The sequence below is a fragment of the Juglans microcarpa x Juglans regia genome, chromosome 4S (assembly GCF_004785595.1).
Source record: "Juglans microcarpa x Juglans regia isolate MS1-56 chromosome 4S, Jm3101_v1.0, whole genome shotgun sequence".
Lineage (NCBI taxonomy): Eukaryota > Viridiplantae > Streptophyta > Magnoliopsida > Fagales > Juglandaceae > Juglans > Juglans microcarpa x Juglans regia.
In genome coordinates, this window is record NC_054601.1 from 27,333,531 (window position 1) to 27,354,048 (window position 20,518).

Sequence of the window (20,518 nt, forward strand, 5' to 3'; positions counted from 1 at the left end):
TATTCGTCCTGCTCATAGAATCGATGAGAAATGAACAATAGAATGCTGAGTGTCTTTGGTTATATAATTTTTTTTTTTCAAGTTGATTGTTTTACTTTTATATGCTGTGTCGCTACTTATCAAAGTAACATATATATGTTACTTGTTGCTGCTTTCGTAAATACAGTATAATTAGAAATGGAAATAACGTTATATTTAAATTTAATGAAGAGGGATATTGGGTGGTAAAAGGCTTCTCCCACGTGTGGACTATGCGAGGAGAGCATAAGAGTTGAACTTTTAACTTTGACTTCTATGACTGAACGGATACACTTGAAAGCCTTCAATTTTTTGTTTCTTTTTAGCAATGCCTTCCTCATTGACTGTCTTGATCGCATTTTAAAAAGTCTTTATTGTGATTGTTTTTAGATTGGCCTGCACTTCTACACTGTCAATTGCAATTTTAGGACAAGTCAGTGTATACCAAATTTTATCTCCTCTTAAAAGAATTTATAGCTAAATTTATAGCAATGAATTTGAGGTGTTGTTTTATTGGAAATGATATTAATGAGCTGATCTTGGAGATATCCTCTCAGTAATATGTTGAAGATAACAATGGAGACACAGCATATGAGGCTCTATCAATGGTTGAATAGAGAGGCAAAATATTAGAGCCTATTCACAGAAAGCTCAAAGAGTAGTGTCGTCTCCCTCCGACTTGGGATTGCTAAAATCGGTTTATATAAATTACTCACTGATTATGCACTAAACGCACCATACGGGTTGTTCCATGTTTACTTCTTTTTATTGCAGGAAGAAGAAATAAAAATCAATGAAGTGTAGTACAAAGTTGTTCAAACATCAATGCACTGATGCATGTGAAAAATGCAGGGTGATAGGGAGCTGTATGGTGGAGTGCTGCTTTGTTGGTAGTTGATCTATCCCTACCCAATTCAATTCATCCGCATATAAATAAATACTTCATAGCCAGTTCCAAGCCAGTACGACCAATTCATGACATTGAAAGGATATCACTTTGCTATTAATTGAAGATATTGGCCACTAGAAAAATTATAGCTTATATACCGTTTGTTAGCTGGAAGTGCTGGTCCAGTTCTCATTACCTTATAAGAAAAGATGACATTAATAAAGCTTTGACCTTCCATGGAAATGCATTTAAAATATTCTTTGTTATTTTATTAGGATATTATAAAGATGTACTAGAAGGCAGCGTGGCGCACCAAATACGTTTTTAGAGTAGAGCTGTGATATTGTTTGGGAGGTTGGGTTCGGTTGGTTCTAAGTATTTTTAGTACTATTGACTTGGAAGAGAAGGAAATTTCCAATCATTGATCGAGTCAATTCGTTATTTATACGTGGGCCCACTTCTCACTTTGATCAGATGTGCTAGACTAAGATATGGTACTACCATGGTTGGCTGAACAAGCATAATTTGTGAGAGTAGAGTGAAATCAATCTAATCCATCTACCACGCTCGCTCTTGTATTGAAGAAGTTATCGCCTGGACTTTGGATTCTTTGACAGATGACATCCAAGTAGAATCAACCAAATTAAGATCATCTTCATGGAAAAAATTCTTTTTAAGGTACTGGCGGTGATTTTAGACTACCAAGTTTGATTGTGGTTGGTTTGTTGGCATATCAACTTCATTCTAAGGTAGGAAAACGACACCAACCCAAATGGACCGGTTGCTCTGAACGTAGCAATAAACTATTGGGGCGATCAACTCTCTATAAATGCGTGCAGGGCCAAGACATTTCAGCTAAGCCTGACTCGCACAGCAATTGACTTCTGAAGTATACATTCCTGATTATGGCAAAACCAGAAGAAGCACCAAGCACACAGACACCCATATAGCACGGCCACCACAAGCAATGCAACCAAGCCAATATGAATCAATCCAAATAACTACCTTTTCCACTCAGTCTACACTATCTCGATTCTCTGATCCAAATCAAGCTACCTCTTACACAAAAACCAGCCAGTTATATTTTATTTTTTTCTTTTCTTCTTGGGTACACAACACCAACATATCTTATGGCATTATAGTGCAAAAAATAAATAAAACAATCATACATGATTGTCGTATCGACTCAAACACGTGAATAACATATATATATATATATATATATATATATATCTAATGTTCCGGTTAGCTCCCAGAGGGTATTTACAGTTGCAGTCAAATCATCATCACCACCATTTCATCTTATAGAGTAAATAAAAAAATATATCTTATTAGAAAAATAAATCTTATTAGAAGTTTAACAAAAAAAAGAAAAAAAAAAAAAATTCAATAGTCAGTCATACAGATGAAGGGAGGGACTCTGGAAAAAAAGTGTGGCTGTACCAATATTTTTCATGCCCTGTTCACTTAACCCATCTTAATCTCCAGGTTGCTCATCCCAACATTCATGTTTCCCAGATTAGCTTCATTTTTCATCTCATCCTCTGTTGAATTCCTGAGATTGAGCCATGGGTGTTGCAGACACTGCTGAGCAGTTGGTCGCTTCTCTGGTGCAAAATCGAGAAGGGGGCAAAGAAACTCTGCAAACTCCCCAGCATCATTCTCTGAAAAATTGTACTTCTCAACCAGCAACCGATCAAGTGGCCAAAATTTCAGCCTCCGAATCCTCTTTAGATCACCATGTCTGTCAAAGTAATCCTTGGATTGTGCTCCTCCAATGGCTACCTGTCAACCAAAGCACAAGACAGAAATCAAAATCAAAGTTGCTGGACAACTATGTGAGGATAGTGGCATAATAATGTGCTCACCTTTCGAGGCATCTTTCCAAGGAGTTCCATCATTAGAGCAAGGTGGTCCTGAAACAAACGAAATGAAAAGTTCTATTACCTTGCTATATAAACAGGTACACAGAGAGATAATAGCAATAACTGACATTGGAGTTACCATTTAGATGATTAATATGGTATGGTTGATATGGAAATGTGATTTAATAGCTTGCCCTTTTAGATCATTCAGTGCAAGTTATTACGTGCGTGCCAAGTACCAACAACACAAAAAAAGGTCATGTGTTATACTAACTCTTTGCATGCACTGTTTCTAGACTAAAACCCAACTCCAGCACAAATATCAATATAGATCATCATATCAATATAGATCATCAAACAATCTAATTTCACCAGTGTACAACAAAAGAACAGCAGGAAACTTTACGCTGCTTATCTTTCCACCCACCCACGAGAATACATGAAACTTCAAAATCGGTTCACTGTGACATGCTATAAAAATGGTAATTCAAAGATTATGCCATGCCTAGAAAATAATGTTAAAAGTCCTGTTTGACATTTTTTTATGACTCTGTTTGGCATAAATAGCTAATGTGCATGAAATTTGTTTTTTCTTTGATATTTCTATTCCCATCCACCACACCATGTCCTTGGCTGCTCTTCCATACAAGAAGCAAGGGATATTAAGGGGGGGTGAAGTGTATTATGCACTCATTACTCAAAATAAAAGCATGCTGCCTAACTAAACTGGGTGAAGAACAATACCAAAATTTAAACTAACTGGATATAAGGTAAGGGGGTACACACACGTGAACAGACGTGTGCTTGCACAAATATGAACAGAGAGTAACGGTATCGCATATTTTTTCCTATTCATCTCATTGTTCCCTTAACTTCCCATTTCCACTCATAACCTCCAAGATAAATCATGAAATTATCCAGTTGAACTAATCTGCTCCTAATTTCTATGGTGCAGCATATTGTAATGGATCAAACTCTGAAGACCACATAAAACCATCTTACCTCATCCTCGCTGAAGTCCTGTCCACCCTTAGGAGCAAACATCATGTCCCCAGTTGCAAGTTCGAAGGCAGTGCAAGCAAATGACCACATATCAACAGAGAAGGAATAGCCTGCTCGTAGTATAACTTCAGGAGCTCTATACTGCCTAGTTTGGATTTCTTCTGCAAACTGCTTATCGGCACAACATGCACTTCCAAAATCCACAACCTTGCATCTCGCATCAATCCCATCCAGGTTTTTCTGTGATTTTTCAGCTCCTTCGACTACCACTCCTCCCATGGAAGCTTTTCTTTCCGATATCTTTGCAGCGGCTCTCCTAGCCCTTCTCTTCAACTTTTTTTCAATGATATTCGTTGTATTTCCACCATTTGGATTCCCTTCAGGCCTTTCAAGAATTGGTGCTAGCCCAGACCTAACTGGGTCTTTGGTAGGATCAATGGTGGAAAAGAGAAGAATATTTTCAAGTTTTAGGTCAGTGTGGATTATACCAAGTTCTCTATGCAAGTAATCCAGACCTATCAAAATGCACTTGCAGATCTCCCTAACTTTATTCAATCCAAGGCCTTTGTATCGGTTATGCCTGATCAGCCGGAGTAAGTTATCACCAAGAAACTCAAGGACCATGCATACATGCTGCCCGTTTGGGCCTGTATGCTTAAAGTTATCGATGAGTCGCACAATGCAGCTAGAATTTGAGGGATCACCATTGGCAATAGCTGAGAGGATTTCAATCTCATGAAGAGCAGCTTGAGCAAATTGTGATGCACTTTTCTGGATCTTGAGAGCCACATATTCCTGACAATGGAAAATAAAAAGGTAAATGCGACTACAAATAAATGCAAAGAGTTAGGCCCCGTTTGGATGGTGAGAGTGTTTCATCTCATCTCATTATTACAATTTTTCCAAATTCCCACACAAAATATAATAAACAATTCAACTTTTTCAAATCCCAAAACAATAATAATATTAAAAAATAATATTTTAGCAATATTTTATTCAACTTTCAACTTTGAACTGAAATGATCTCATCTCATCTTCCTATCCAAACCGCACCTTAAGCTTGCCACAGAAGGAAAAGACGCACTGTCTCTGACTCGTCAAAAAATGAAATTGCTACATATTGCATCATCGAACAAAACAATGCTTGCGCCTGCATGTTTGTGTGATGAAACTATCTGGTATACCACTGGACTAAGAGCTGTGACCATGCTAAGTTGCGTAATTCAGATCAATTGGTATCCCTACAAGATTGATCATTTTAACCGCTCAGATCCTCGAATCTCCTTCGAAACTTAAAACCCAGGTTCTTGTCGTGTCGTGTCACTCATCATACCGATTAAGGATTGCAATTTGCATTGTCGTAGGGCGAAAAAGGGTAAGGAACGAATCTCTTGCAAGAATCCGGTCCATAAAAACAGGAAAACATGATCCATGACTCATAATATTCCAACAATTTTGATAACCCGATATAAGATTCACACAGCGATCGATAACGTATATTGAATACAAAAACAAGGTTGACATAGAGATTCCAAAGGAAATCAATAACGAAAGAATGGAAACAATCCAAAACCATTAAAAATCACGAATTTGAATAAGAAGAAACAAAAAAAGAAAAGAAAAGGGAACGTACAGAGGCTCGAGTGTCGTAGGCGAGCCAGACGGTGGAGAACTGACCCCAACCCAACTTTCTCTGAGCGATGTAGCGGCCACCCGCGAACTGATCCCCAACTCTGACGGCGTGGTACCCTCCTTTCCTGTACGACTCCATTCCCTCATCATCTTCCTCCGAACCTGACGACGATGAACACGACATCTCTCTTTTTCTCTGAACCGTGTGATCTGATATATAATAGACTAATTGTCTGGCTTTGATCCAATTCTACACCCTTCCTTTTCTTTCCGGTTGTACAGTAAAGAAAAAAAAACCCTGGGCGAGGAGAAAGGAAATTGATAGATATGAGATATGGAGAAGAGGAGTAGACCAAAACGAAAAGGTAAAGAAAAGAAGGTGGGAGTCGTCTATGTAACTTGCAGTTGCAGGTGATGATGTATGTTTATGTGGATACTCTTTCCTTTCTATGTTATTGGATTTTCAATGTTACCAATCCTGATTCCTTTCTGTTGATATTTGTTTTTGTGTTTGTGGCCTTCCATGGGAATTGAAGGACTTTTTCTCCCTCTCCGACTTGTTCTCCTTTTCCTTCCTTCCCCCTTCCTCTCTGCCTTCTTATAGCCGGTGGGTCTTTTTGCCTCTTTCTTTGCTTCTTTCTTTTTTATTCTCAGATTTTTCTTTATTTTTTATTATTAGTTTACTTTAAAAAAATATCCAAAATCTAGATTTTGGGGTTTTTTTTTTTTAATATTGTCTCAAAAGTAACACAAAAAAAAAAAAAAAAAAAATCATTTAGATTAAAATAGTTTGTATTCGCAATCCATCTCAATCCATTTCAACTCATCTTAACTCATCTCACTACTATTCATTACTATTCATTAACTTTAACTTACAAATCTCACTACTATTCATAATTCATTTCATTATTATTCACAATCTATCTCAACTTATTTTAAATCATCTTTAAATCTAAATTACATCTTAATGGTATGCTGAAAGCAAAATTTAGGATCAGGTAATCAAAACAAAGAGTATTCATTGACAACAGAATAGGTAGAGCTGATCGTTGTTGTCTTTTCTCACATCTATCTAATTCTATGAAGTAGTGCTAGCATATCTTCAGCTTTGATCGCTAGGTGTGTCTCTAATATAAAGTTATTTATTTATTTTTATGTTTTTTTAATATTTTTAAAAAATAAAAAAATATATCAATACATTAAAAATTATTTTCTTAATTATTAAATAAAAAAATATTAAATACATGATCAAAATAAAAAAATAAATTCAGACCATATACTAACATTTTATAATTCTATAATAAAGTGATTTGATGGTATGTGTTTCACATGCAGTCCCTTGTCGGTGCTCCTCTAATCTTATCTCTTTGAGTAAATCAAATTCATTAATAAATAAAGATAGTCAAAAAAAAAAAAAAAGGGGAGTGACCATACTCCCTCCCGCATCGAGCTATCTACCACTTATCAAAGAAGTTCAACTGATGGGACCTAGGGCTAGCTTCGGACCATGCTCGCATCACATAAAAAAAGGCACAGAACTTACGAAGATGATTGAAAGGCATTAATATGAGACCACCTACGATTGAATGAAGGTAAAGATTTTGTGAAAGAAGCAATATGTTATTTTTCGTGACGATGGGTTCCAATTTTTTTTTTTTTTTGAAAAGATTGTTGGTTTGCAGATTTTTTTATAGTATTACTCTATTTTGTATATTTTGGAATAGGGTTGTAAATAACCGAGTTGAGCCGAATTCGAATTCGATTAGAATGTATATTTATTCGAACTCGAATAAATTCAAATATTCTTATTTGAATTCGGCTAATTAATTAGCTATTAATATTGTTTAAATTTGGCTGATCTCCACTAAAATTAAACAAACTACTCAATCTCGAACTCGAATTTTATTTTTAATTCTTATTCTTGTCTTTTGATTAATATAAAAAATTCAAATTTTATAAAAAATTATGACCATTTAACTATTCAACCAAGTAGTTGTGATTAAAAAATTCTTATGATATAAATTTGTATAAAATAAACTAATTTATAGCTATAAATCAAAACATAATACATAAGGTAAATGTATTAAATTAAACCATTTAATATATACACACACACAGACAACATATATAATAAATCAAAAGTTCGAATTGTATAATATAAATTATGAATACATTATAGCATATATTTCTAAATATTATTTTTATTAGTTTACTATTAGAAGTATATGACATAAGAATATAGTTGTAATATATAAGTTATTGTACATATATTACACTGTAAAAATCACTAACTTTTCATCAGGAATATAATGTGATCACAAATAATTGTTTACACCCATGAGCCTTGGACGTTGAAGGGAGTGATACCCTAAACCAAGGCTTCTCAATGTTAAAGTTGCTCTCACATTTCCGTGGAAGCCCTTGATGAAATCTTTGGTTTTGTTAATGCACACATATTGAACGGGTGATAATCACTGCATGTTAGCCATCTATTTTGATTCATGGTCGGAACTTTCACATTTCCAAAATTTAACATCTAGAAGTTTCAATTTAGAAATTCGGGTGGTTGCTCAATGGTATCAGAATCATCTTGGTGGTTTAGTTCGGGTTTTACTTACAACTAATGATAGAGAGAAAAAGAGGAATGCTACTGAAGAGGGTGTTTCTGCGGAGACAAAGTAAGAATCTTTTGCTGTAGTTATGGCACCTCATCAGTTGGCTCTGATGTTTATTCCTCGTGATTATGATTATTTATTGGAATTACGTAATGGGTAAAGCTTACTTGTGAATTGTTGTCTTTTTTTTTTTTTTTTTATTTATTTATTTTTATTTCAGTTGGGTCATATGTGAAATCATTGGATCAACTTGATTTGCTTGACCTGTTAACCAGAAGATGTCAACGTGGAGGAAATTGAAGACTTGAGACCATCAAAGAGGAAAGTTATTTATACAGAGGTGGAAGGGATATTGAGGAGGAAGGGATATTTAAGTCCCTTGGTTATAAACCCACTACTAGTGGACATGTTTAGCTTATGAATCTGAGATTGGGAGACATACTGTCCATGAGCCCATGTAACCCACGGGCTTAACCATGTGATATGATAATATCGATAGATTAGGATAGTTATCTCGTTTGCTTATTACGGGATAACTAGTGTTTATCTATGTCATCAATCCTACTATAAATAATACCTAAAAGTAACACTAAACTTTAACTTTTGTTGGTATACACATATTGAGATCACATTTTTCTAATTTAGGCATCAGAGCTCTCCTTGGCGACTAGTGCCATCCTCTCATCTGTTGCAGATCATCCAAGCAATTGGTGATATAAAACACATCATTTACAAGAGGTTCGCTATTGAGTTTGCCTCTCCTTGTAGTTTGTGTGCTTGGTTATTTTTATATCCATGAAACAAAGATGTGGGTTGATAAATTTCTTGTCATCTACCCTCTTTTTAGCATAAGCCAATGTTTGAGATTATTTCTGGTTCGCATCGTGGCCGATATCATCAAGGAAAACTTCCTATTAATCATTATAATCCCTTCAAAGCTTATGTTGAGAGTGAGAGCATTGGTGATGAAATAAAAAATAAAAAATAAAAAATTTCACTAATTGTCACTTTCTTAATTATTAAGAAAAAATAAATAAATTAAAAAATTAAAATGCATAAATAATAAGATTGAACGGTAAGTTTGAGGGACTTCACTAACATTTTTCTTTCTTGGCTACCGATTTCTGTCACATTGGGGTACATCTTTATACGTTGTTGAGTGGCAGATTGATATCCTACCGAAACTATTGATAGAAGTTAGACTCTTTTTTATTCTTCTTCCTCTCATCTTATGTGTACATTATGTTGGGTTACATGTGGAGACTGGTATGTGAGCAAAAAATTGAGAAACAGTGAGTTCGCTTGATATGCGCTCAACAGTGGATTCGAACGAAGCTCAATCCGTGAGTTTATTCAAGGTGTGCTCAACAGTGGGCTTGAGCGAGACACAAACCCTAGTATTCGCTCAAGCCAAGTTCGATACCCCGCTCAAGGCAATGTTCATTGGTTGTTTGCTTGAGAAACACTCGACATGCCGCTCGAGCGAAGAACGTAGTTTTTGCTAGATTAGGCTTTCCAGCAACGTTTGCTATCAATACGTTATATTTGACTTGTTTTGTATGATTTTCAGTATTTATTGAGAGAGAACAATTGTCAAATGATTGCATATTGTGTGAGAGAGCAAAAATGCCCTAGAGAGTGTGAGTTGAGATTGAGTAATTATAATCTCCTCTGGTTAATAAGATTTTTACAGTTCTGTGGACGTAAACAATGTGCCGAATCACGTATAGTGTGTGTCATGTGTTTCATCGTGCATGCTTTTACTTTAGTTTCCCATCGTTGGTGTGTGTGTGTTTTGCACAACAATTAATATCAAGAGCTAATGTCAGATTTGAAAGAAAACGATGGCTGGAGATAAAGTCAAAGAACCCAGGATCGAGAAGTTCAACGACATTGATTTTGGGTATTGGAAGATGCAGATTGAGGACTATCTTTATGGGAAGAGGCTCCACCTTCCATTGTTAGAAAAGAAGCTAGAGAATGTGGATGATTCTGAGTGGATCCTGTTGGATCGACAAGTTCTGGGGATTGTTCGGTTGACCTTGTCCAGAACAGTGGGACACAATGCAGTAAGGAGAGAACCACAATGGATCTCATGGTGACTTTGTCAGGTATATATGAAAAGCTATCGGCGAATAACAAAGTGCACTTGATGAAGAAATTATTCAATCTGAAGATGCCAGAATGTATGTCTTGGTCCAATACTAATGAATTTAATATGATCACAAATCAATCGTCTTTTGTAAAGATTGAGTTTGAAGATGAGATCAGAGCGTTGATTATGTTGGCATTGTTGCCAAATAGTTGGGAGATCATGAAGATGGTTGTGAGTAGTTCAACCAATAAGATGAAACTGAACTATGACGACGTACTTGACATGGTCCTTGCTAAAGAGGTACGTAGAAGAGATTCGAGTGAGTTCTTAGGTTCAGGATCGGCCCTGAATGTTGACAATCGGGGTAGAGAACATGATAGGTCAAGCTCCAAGAGCAGGGGATGAACAAGACAAAATCTGGGCAGCAGATCACGTGTTGGAGTTGTGGCAAGTCGGGCCACATTAAGAAAAACTGCAGGAACAAGAAAGTGTTGATGATGATGCGATGAATGTAGTGACAGAAGAAATTCATAATGCCTTACTTCTTGCAATGCACAATCCGATTTATGATTGAGTGTTGGATTTAAGGGCTTCGTTCCATAGCACCTCAAATTGAGAGATCTTGCAGAATTATGTTGCTGATGATTTTGAGAAGATGTATTCGGCTGATGGAGAGGCGCTGGATGTAGTGGGAGTGAGTGATTTTCACGTCACATTTCCAAACATGGGCGTGTGGACTTCACAGCAAGTCAGACACATTCTAAATCTGAAGAAAAACCTTATCTTTGTGGGATAGCTTGATGACAGCGGTTATGCAGTAGCGTTCTCTGGATGAGCTTGAAAGATTACTAAGGGTGCGTTAGTTTTGGCGGATGGTAAAAGATCTAATCTTTGTGTTTAACATCAGGATCTAGTGATGTGCATGTAAATACTAGAATGCAAAAAGGCAAACTTGATCGCGCGAAACATATGAGGAAGTCAAAGGGAGTCAGCTTTGTCTTTCCTCATGTAAGCTTGAGAAAGTTGGTTGAGGTTGCCAAGATTGGTTCGAGACCAGATACTCCTAGTACAGTGAGAGTTGTGAGTCGCCCAGTGGATGTGCTGATTAAGGGCGATGTTCGTGGAAAACTGAAGTTGGGCTTGACTTCAGTGCATCTTCTACCTTGAAGACAGGAGCTGTGAGCTGCAAAGATGATAGGGCTTGGCTGGAAACAATGGCTAGCATGTGGAGACCCAGTCTCCAAGTTGGAGATTGTTGGGTTGCATGTGGAAACTGGTTTGTGAGTAGAAAATCAAGGAACAATGAGTTCACTCGACATGCGCTCGATAGTGAGATTGAGTGAAGCTCAACCCATGAGTTCGCTCGAGGTGCACTCGATAGTGGGCTCGAGCGAGACACAAACCCTAGTGTTCGCTCAAGCCACACTCGACACCCCACTCGAGCCAATGTTCATTGGCTGTTCATTCGAGACGTGCTCGACATGCCACTCCAGCGACGAACTTAGTTTTTGCTAGATTAGAGTTTCCAGTGCCGTTTGCTATAAATATGTTAAATTTGACTCGTTTTGTATGATTTTCAACGTATTTTGAGAGAGAACAATTTTCAAGTGAGTGCATAATGTGTGAAAGAGCAAAAATGCCATAGAGAGTGTGAGTTGAGATTAAGTGATTGTAATCTCCTCTAGTTAATAAAATTTTTACAGTTCTGTGGAGGTATGTAATTTGTCAAACTACGTATATTGTGTGTCGTGTGCTTCATCGTGCTTGCCTTTACTTTATTTTGCCATCGTTAGTGTGTGTTTTGCACAACACATTATGTGTATAAAGTATTTCTTGATCTCATGGTTGACTATTATTAGGCGTAAAACTCCTTTTTTTTTTTTTTTTTTTTTTTTTTTTTTAAGTTTTATCTTGCAGACATATGTTCTCTTCGGGCTGATGTGGAAAGGCTAGCTTTCTTTTTATTTGGGTATTGCTACTTCATTATTTAATCATGATAAGATGTGGCACTTCTAATTTTATTTTCTTTGTAAAGAAATAAGCATTTGTTGAATAAATTGATTTAAAATATTTTTTATAGAATATATTTGATATGTCAAATAAATGGACATAATACTCAGATAAATGGACATAACACTCATAGTGGACAAGTGAGAGATGTTAGTAGTAGGTAACCCCTCATGACCCATGTTGTGTCTATATGGGTGGGGAAGTTATTAATTAACTCCCCACCACTACCACAACTTCAGAATTAACTTCCCATATGAAAATTCTTTAAATAAGAGTTTTATGTACATTAAATAAAGTGTGTTGAAAAAATGTATGTACAAAAAGGAAAAGTTCTTCTCTCTCTATAATTTTCGAGAAACCATCTAGATCTCTTGATTTAGAAACGTAAAATTTTCTAAGAAACTCTAGTAGCCTCCTAAGCAATATAGAGATGCAAAAAACAAAGTGATGTGGGCTGTAAAACGAGTAAAGATCCGGTCTTGTGGGAATTCCGCTTCTTAAGATAATTCAAATTAACATGTTTTGACATCATGGAACTACAATGATGTTTGGTTCAAAACATTAAGATCCCGTTTGGAACTTAGACACTAATTTTAAATTGAGTCTGACATCCAAATACTCAATTTTCAAATCAATAAACTCATTTCAACTCAAAATCTCTTTAAACATTGGACTCACAATCTTTTTTAACCCAACATCACTTTATACGCGGAACCCACAATCTTTTTTAACTTCCTATAAATATATCTAAACTCATTTTAACATCCAAACACATCTAAACTCATCTTAGGTGGACCCTACAAAACTCACTTCACCATCTCAATTCACTATTATTTATAAAGAATTCAATTCATCTCAACTCTGCTCAGCAACCAAATGGACCCTTAGGGTAAAGCCCTATGAATAAGGATAGGGAAGGAACGGTGTAATGATATTCAGCTTTGATTATTATTGATTTATTTCTTTTCAAATTGATTTAGATTGATTTATTTGATTCTTGCATCGTCATTTATTTGATTTATTTGTCCAAAATGACGTAATTATGCACAAATCTATTTACTACAGTATCTAATTATTGAAGTAATATGCTTTAAAAGTTGGAAGGTTAGTGTCTAATGCACGATTATTGATTATTCAAGGTATGTGAATTAAAAATTTATCATCTTAATTTTATTCGATAGTCTAACCATTGGAGGACCTATAACAAGTGTAACTAAACATGCTGTGGCACTACACAGTCTGTGTCTGTCCATGAAATGGCCCATGGCAAAGGTGCTTTCAATATTACTGCTAGCTAGTAGTGAAGTTTATTCAAGGGTTGTAATCAAATTGACTCCATATTGATATATAACATATGGCTTGACTTAGATTTCATACATACTCGATGCATGATATGTGCTTTCAGCCATTACCATATCCTAGCTCTTTGTATACATGCGCGTATAGACATGTGATTTTTCCTTTTTAATCCTTTACTTATTAGGTAGTTCATTATTTGACTCAACTTAAAAACCTTTTTTTTCCCAATATGAAGCATACAGCCGTATCATTCTCTAACCGTTGAAATAATATACTAATTGCTCCCCTCCATCCCTCCCACTCCTCTCTGAAAGGAAAATGAAGAAATAAATTGAAGGAAAAGGAAAGGTTTATGATGCCCCTGTCCAAGCAACAAGTTTCTGTCCTCAACGTTAAAAGGTGGAATCCATTACCCAAGTAGAAAATTAGAAAGGATTACAAGATTATAAACATTACTTTACAGTATTAATCAATGTAACTAGTGCTTATTTATATGGAAATTTCTGACTAGTATTTTGTTATATAGAAGCTTCAACCTCATCTGAATTCACTGCAGCTCCATTGGCATTAGGAGCATCATCTGCTCGCAGCTGAGCAGAAACATCATCTATGGCAGAATTCAATTGTGCAATCTTCTCAGTTAATATTTTACGGGTCCTCTGTAGTCATAAATCACACAACCAAAGCAATATCAGTGCAATTGTAAACATAAAAAATGACAACTAAATACTCTATCGATAAGCAATAAACGATCATGAAAATACAGGTTAACCAAGCCCTAGGTGTGATGCCTAACAGCCTGCTGTCTACCGTGATTGAAAACCAATAAACCATGCTTCTCTCTTGCTTTGCAGATAACACCAACCATGAATGGTCCTTATAATCAAACACAGACACATAATGAAAAAACAAATAAATTGAGGAGGAAGTACATTTTGCATCTTAAGACTACCACCATTGTCCGATCTTAATGCTATCAAACCCATCAATTTGTACCCCCATACTACCACTTTTGACAATTTGTACCTCAAAGCTGACCGTCAAAAGTGTGTCACATCCTATTTCCATCGATCTTAAGTGTCAGATCTAAGCCGGATGCAAATTGTGTAAAAGTGGTAGTTTAAGATGTAAATAGATAATTTTGGTAGTTTGAGGTGAAAATTGGAAAAAAAATATGATGGTAGTTTGGGGGAGCAAAATGTACTTTCCCCTAAGTAAAAAAATGAAAGAGCCAATTTGGACCCTCAACTATCAAAACCATCAATTTGAACCCTAGAATACAACCTTTGACAATTTTCACCTTAGATCTGGCGGTCAAGGTCGTGCCGTTTGTTCATCAATCTTAACAGTCAAATCAAAACCAGGTGCAAATTGCCAACAAATGGTAACTTGCAACTCAAATACAGTTGTGGTATCTTGGGGTGACATTTTGAAAAAAAAAATGGAAGTTTGGGCACACAAAAGGTAGTTTCCCATAAATAGATAAATAAAGGTTTCACCTCCAAGGCTTTCTCCTCATCATATATGAATTTTGGTAACCTCCTCATCAGATCTTTTCTGTCAGCTCCAGCCAGTGCCTTGCTTATCTGAAAAAGGTAATATGATATATTAGCTGGTGTCGCTTTTGAGTACAAGTATCAGTTGGTGTCATCAGAAAGCTTCAGCCATTTTTCTTTTGGGTTGGTGCAGGGGGAGGATTTTGGTACATCTGGTGAGCATCCAACCGATACTAGCTGATGCATCAAATAGCTGCTCAGCTGAACCACATAACTGCATAAATTTACCTATCTTGCGAGACCAAATCTTAAATTAAATATTTTACCATATAGGCTCAAAAAAAAGATAGAACATCCGGTCACAAAACAAACACCTCCACCAATTTACTTGATTAATAACCTTGGCAAATACAGACACATAACACCAAGTCAGGCGGATTTTTTTACAGATATAAAAAGCTAGATACTCGAACAATACCTGAGGTGCATATATGCAGCCTAATGTTCCCACAACTATGCCTCCCAATACAAAGCCACCAACAAAGATACTTGCAGTATTTGGTCTTCCAACATCCCCACTGTACTTGCATAAAAATAGCAAGCGACCATAGTTCAGGAAAAAAAAAATGACTGTTAACTGAAAGGGGGAGTGAAAGAATACTATTAACTGCATTTATTTTAAATTTTTCCAGCACTCCAGCTGCAGTTCGTTTAAATATGTTTTCCCCCCCTTTTTTCAGGGGAGTTCCAACAGAAGTTGTGCATATGCTGGGGTAAAAGAAGCACACCAACTTATATGTTATATAGGTAATAAAAAAGGGAGAGTAAAAGCTTAATCCAAGTGTTCCTCAATCAAGCAAATACTATAATGCTATTAACATGGGATGTGAAGCCAACTGAATATAAATGTGCAACTGTCGCCATAAAAATCCACAATTGCATGTACAAACATGTAAATACAAGAATCAATACACACATACATATAATTCTCAATGAAACAATAAAATCTTACGACACAATGGTGAACGTACCCTGCTCGAACAGTAAACAACCTTTTATTTGTCTCAAGTTTTACTTTACCACATGAAGTGGTACCTAGAGATGAATCACTGGAGCTAACTTTTAGAAAACATTGGTAAGTTGGCGGCTTCAAAGGACCTGGCTTAAAAAAAATGGCCTTAATTAGTCAGGCTGAAATCTGTGCGAATAAAGTCATCAAAAGCATCATGACCTGTGTATTTATAAGCATGGCAAAAATAGCAATACTGGAAAGTATTCCTAGATTGTACCCACAATTCATGTAGAAAAAGAATGCAATATATTTACATATATAAATCACAAAATGCACCCGGGAATGGATCCTCTCTATTTCACTTCACTTCAAATGGATAGTATCCAATTAATGTAAAACACTGGAAATTTTGATCACTAAGAATGATTAGATCGGCAAATAAAATGAAGAATAGCCCAATATTTTGCATTGAAAAGTAAAATGAAATGAAGAGGATGTTTATCCCTTTAAGAGAGTACATGAAACCAACTGTAAGGGTACACAACTCAACGCTGTGTATGGTGCACAAAGATCAGAGCTTTAAGCCGCATGGTGCCACTGCCGCCTCAAGACGCTGTGAGCGCAGCACTTGGTATAGGCGTAATACCTTTGGGGGTTTAATTCAATAAAACATTAGCAATCAACACACAAGCTATTGCATATAACAGAATAAGGAAGATCCTTTATAACATAATTCTTCCCTAAGCCTAAGTGATGAAAACATAGAACCCACACGTAGAAGCATAAATAATTTATACGTTTCACAACGCTTCAAAGAGGTTTGTGACACTGGGAGGATCAATTTCGGGGCTACCCAAAAGATATAGTTATGACATATCGTAAAAAATAGGAAAAATGAATTATAAATGTTGGTACAAACAATGATAAAGGAAAGAGAAAGATTAAAGGGAAAGGATATAACCGGATAAGAAGTGGGTTTGAGGATTTTGGATTGGAGAGAAGGATCTGGGCAGAGTAGCCATCCCGTTTGGATTTCTCAGGCAGCAAAGAATATTCCCACCAGAGAAAACACAGTTCGACTGTGGCTATTCGCTTCCACTTCGATATTATCGATTATCGACTTTTGGATGTTACTGTAAGATATGTGTAAGATTGAAAGATGCGGTAAGAAGTTGAAAATTAAATAAAATATAATTTTTTTAATATTATTATTATTTTAAAATTTTAAAAAAATTAATTTGTTTTATATTTTATATAAAAATTTAAAAAATTATAATAATAAAATAAAATAAATAAATAATATTTTATATCCAAATTTACCTTAATTTTCGATGGAGGCCCAATCCCAATACAAGACTCTTTCATTGGGTTGTTTGTCGTAAGAACTGATGAAAGATAATTATTTAATAATTATTATAATTTTATTGATAAAATATTATTATTTGAATTTAATGTTTAATTATGAATTTAAATTGAGAAATAAATAATTTTTTATTCAAATAATTGTATAAAACTTAATTATCTCTAAAAAAATTTTACTTGCCACTTGGAGTCTAGCTTTTTGAATCAACTGACTGCTTTGGTTGTCTAGCTTTGGAAGTTCCGACTTTCATTAGACAACGAAGTAATAAAGTAGAATGTACGAGCGTTGACATTAGATTAATCATCTCAATTTTTAAAATTTAACTAATATGAAATATTTTACTTTTCAATCGGTCAAAACTTAAAATTTACATTAGATTATTTATCACTCTTTATAATAAAAATTTATTATAAGATAAGATTATTACATTATTTTGTACTTTATAAATAATTAATACAAAGTTTATTCATATTCTCTCATATTATTATAATTTTTGCATGATTATAGATAGATGCAAAAAATAATTTCTTAATTACTTTTATATTTTAAAAAATATTAAAAGAAAGATGATTAATATTATTTTATAAAAATATAACTAATAATAGGAAAATGCATCATAATTCTAGGGATGAAGTTACACTAGAGAGAAGAAAAGAAGAAACATAGGAAATAATAAAATATTAGAATGAAGATGCTACAGTTCCCTTCATATATGACTTAAGGGATTAAGTTAGTGTAGCTCATCTTTCAAATGAATTGTGTTTAACTAATCTAATATAATAGACATTTAGTGGACATTTTTCAAAATATGACTTTCACTGGCTTTAATACTACATTAGAATGCCCAAACCACATAGTCTATACTCTAAAATGACTAGTCATTGATACAATTGGAGCCCCATTGAAACCTTATAAAGAGTAAGAACTTCTCACTCCCAAGCAGTGTGAGATCTCATACACCATCTATCCTTATCCATATCATATGGGGTATCACAATCTACCTTCCTTAAATTCCCGACGTCCTATTCGGGCCTGTCCATTGTAGGTGACATGGCTCTAGTCCCACGTTTCTGGTTGGGATAGGCTCTGATACCATTTGTAACGCCCTAATAAAAGTCTCAAACCACATGACCTATACTTCAAAAGGACTAGTCAATAATACAATTGGAGCCCCATTGAAACCTTATAAGGAGCAAGAACTTCTCATTCCCAAGTAATGTGAGATCTCATACACCACCCATCCTTATCCATATTATATGGGGTATCACACTGGCAATGACAGTGCTCTAACATCATATAGCAACTTTTATTGAAAAGGAATTTCCTCCTTACTCATAAGCCCAATAGGCGCTCAGTCGAGAGTAATGAGTTTTGCCTCGAAACTCGACCTTAGGGCCTAAACTTACTCACGATGCACCTTGTTTGCAAGGAAAAGCAAACAATGATGGATGGGATGGACATGCCTAACACCGTTCGGTCGCACCCCGCTCATGGGGATGCATACAGGGTAGAATGAGAAAGATGGAGACCCTTTGATCTTCTTATATGGAAACATAGATGGACTGCCAAAGACACTAGCAGAGTAAAACAAATCAGGGAACCAAACTGCATTAGTGGCACCACCATCAGAGTAACACGCCATATAATGGCACCGTCATATAGGCATGTTGCATTTAAAGGATTCTGACAAAAGGAACAGTGAAAAGGATATGGGCTCCACAAGGGTAGGCACGATCTGTCTCCTCAGACACCCGGTATAAATGACAATTTCCAAGTACGAGAACTTTCTCTAGTCTCTAGACTCTCTCATTATTTACAAGCTTCCAAAATACTTTACTAACTTTGGCATTGGAGATGTCCCGGCTCTGAGGCCGCTCTCTCCCAACTGCTTTTTTATCTGTCTTCACAAGCACAACGTTGAAGATCTGAGTTGTTGGACCTGGCCCAAAGGCGTACGAAACACAATGTTAATAGTGGTGCAATCTGTGGGATCCTTGTAGATCTTGCTTGTACTTCATATGCCAGTGACAACCCGTTCCGAACAACTCGGAAGCTCACCAACAAGGAAGCAAAGCTCCCAAAATTAGAGGAGGAGGTGCCGCAGAAGAGAGGCGAGAACGTACCCAGGAGGGGATGCCTCCAAGTGGCGGGGTGAACGCAGTATGCCCTACAATGGATGACTGCACCTTACCATCGCTGCCCGTCTATGCCCAACAGAAGGTGAAATCCGAGACGAGCAGAGACTTTGGAAGGTGGGACTAAGCGAGCCATTGGAGTTTGTTCCCTTAAACTCGAATCGACTAGAAGCCACTGCAAGGATAGGTAGCGAGATGACGCTTGAGGTGCAGAACGCCATGCAACAACTCCTCGCCGAACACCTGGAGGTATTTGCTTGGAGCCACGAGAACATGTCCAGAATAGCTCCTGAAGTCATACAATACAGCCTAAGCATGAACCCAAAGGCCAAAGAGTGAGGTAGAAACGCCAAAGTGTCAATGTTGAAAAGAACGTCACCATAGCTGAGGAAGTGGACTGCCTGTTAGCTGCCGAATTCATTCGGGAAGTCCATTATGCAGAATGGTTGTCCAACGTGGTACTAGTGAAAAAATCGAGTGGCAAATGGAGAATGTGTGTCGACTTCACCGACCTCAACAAAGCCTATCCAAAAGATAGCTTCCCACTTCCTCGCATTAATCTGATCGTTGACTACACGGCGAGCAATCGTATGCTCAGTTTCATGGACATCTATTCTGGGTATAACCAGATTTGCATGAACCCAGAGGACGAGGAGAATACCTCTTTTATCACTGACCGATGCCTATATTGTTACACGACAATGCCTTTTGGGCTGAAGAACGTAAAAGCCACCTACCAGCGGTTGGTCAACTTTATGTTCAAAAGTCAGATGGGAAGAAACATGGAGGTCTACATGAACAACCTGTTGGTTAAGAATGGGACTCTAGAACAACACTTGGACAATCTGAGGGAGACTTTCACAATACTGAGGCAGTACTAGATGAAGTTGAACCCAGCAAAGTGTGCATTTGGTGTCAGATCAGGAAAGTTTCTGAGATTCATGGTGTTAGAACGCGGAATTGAAGCCAACCCCAAAAAGGTGGAGACCATCCTTAACATGGCTCGACCCCGAAGCATAAACGAGGTGCAAAGACTGGTCAGGTGAGTGGCGGCTCTCAACAGGTTCGTATCAAGATCCACCGAAAA

The 20,518-nt window shown here is 36.4% G+C and overlaps 2 protein-coding genes and 1 long non-coding RNA gene across 5 annotated transcripts; 1 reads left to right on the top strand and 2 right to left on the bottom strand.

The window, feature by feature from the left end:
- Positions 1–2,210: 2,210 nt before the first annotated feature.
- On the bottom strand, positions 2,211–5,999 carry LOC121262676 (SRSF protein kinase 1-like). Of its 2 annotated transcripts, XM_041165260.1 has the most exons (5): positions 5,408–5,999; positions 3,775–4,569; positions 2,776–2,823; positions 2,391–2,692; positions 2,211–2,317 (listed from the first exon to the last, which is right to left on the bottom strand). In XM_041165260.1, the coding sequence occupies exons 1-5, from the start codon at positions 5,588–5,590 to the stop codon at positions 2,305–2,307; spliced, it is 1,341 nt and encodes a 446-aa protein (XP_041021194.1). In that variant the 5' UTR covers positions 5,591–5,999; the 3' UTR covers positions 2,211–2,304. The 2 variants fall into 2 exon arrangements, with proteins under 2 accessions (XP_041021194.1, XP_041021193.1); XM_041165259.1 differs by having other exon boundaries at positions 2,211–2,692; positions 5,408–5,998.
- Positions 6,000–6,916: 917 nt separating this feature from the next.
- Positions 6,917–8,373, top strand: LOC121261969. Its single transcript, XR_005940030.1, has 3 exons — positions 6,917–6,998; positions 7,961–8,084; positions 8,242–8,373. It is a non-coding gene; the product is annotated as an uncharacterized LOC121261969 (long non-coding RNA).
- A 5,383-nt stretch (positions 8,374–13,756) lies between these two features.
- Positions 13,757–17,036, bottom strand: LOC121263490. Of its 2 annotated transcripts, none has more exons than XM_041166403.1 (5): positions 16,895–17,036; positions 15,974–16,079; positions 15,400–15,499; positions 14,925–15,011; positions 13,757–14,084 (listed from the first exon to the last, which is right to left on the bottom strand). In XM_041166403.1, exons 1-5 carry the CDS (start codon positions 16,953–16,955, stop codon positions 13,944–13,946), a joined length of 495 nt encoding a protein of 164 aa, XP_041022337.1. In that variant the 5' UTR covers positions 16,956–17,036; the 3' UTR covers positions 13,757–13,943. The 2 variants fall into 2 exon arrangements, with proteins under 2 accessions (XP_041022337.1, XP_041022335.1); XM_041166401.1 differs by having other exon boundaries at positions 15,953–16,079.
- Between the last annotated feature and the right edge of the window lie 3,482 nt (positions 17,037–20,518).

Bases quoted from the DNA above. Each gene is read 5' to 3' on its own strand.
- LOC121262676 (XM_041165259.1), bottom strand. From the start codon at position 5,590: ATGTCGTGTTCATCGTCGTCAGGTTCGGAGGAAGATGATGAGGGAATG. The intron at 4,570-5,407 runs GTACGTTCCCTT...TTCCATTGTCAG, and splicing joins CCTACGACACTCGAGCCTCT to GAATATGTGGCTCTCAAGAT. The intron at 2,693-2,775 runs GTGAGCACATTA...TTTGGTTGACAG, and splicing joins TTGGAAAGATGCCTCGAAAG to GTAGCCATTGGAGGAGCACA.
- LOC121263490 (XM_041166401.1), bottom strand. From the start codon at position 16,955: ATGGCTACTCTGCCCAGATCCTTCTCTCCAATCCAAAATCCTCAAACC. The intron at 16,080-16,894 runs GTTATATCCTTT...TTTTTAAGCCAG, and splicing joins TCAAACCCACTTCTTATCCG to GTCCTTTGAAGCCGCCAACT. The intron at 14,085-14,924 runs GTGAAACCTTTA...TTATGACTACAG, and splicing joins ATGAGGAGAAAGCCTTGGAG to AGGACCCGTAAAATATTAAC.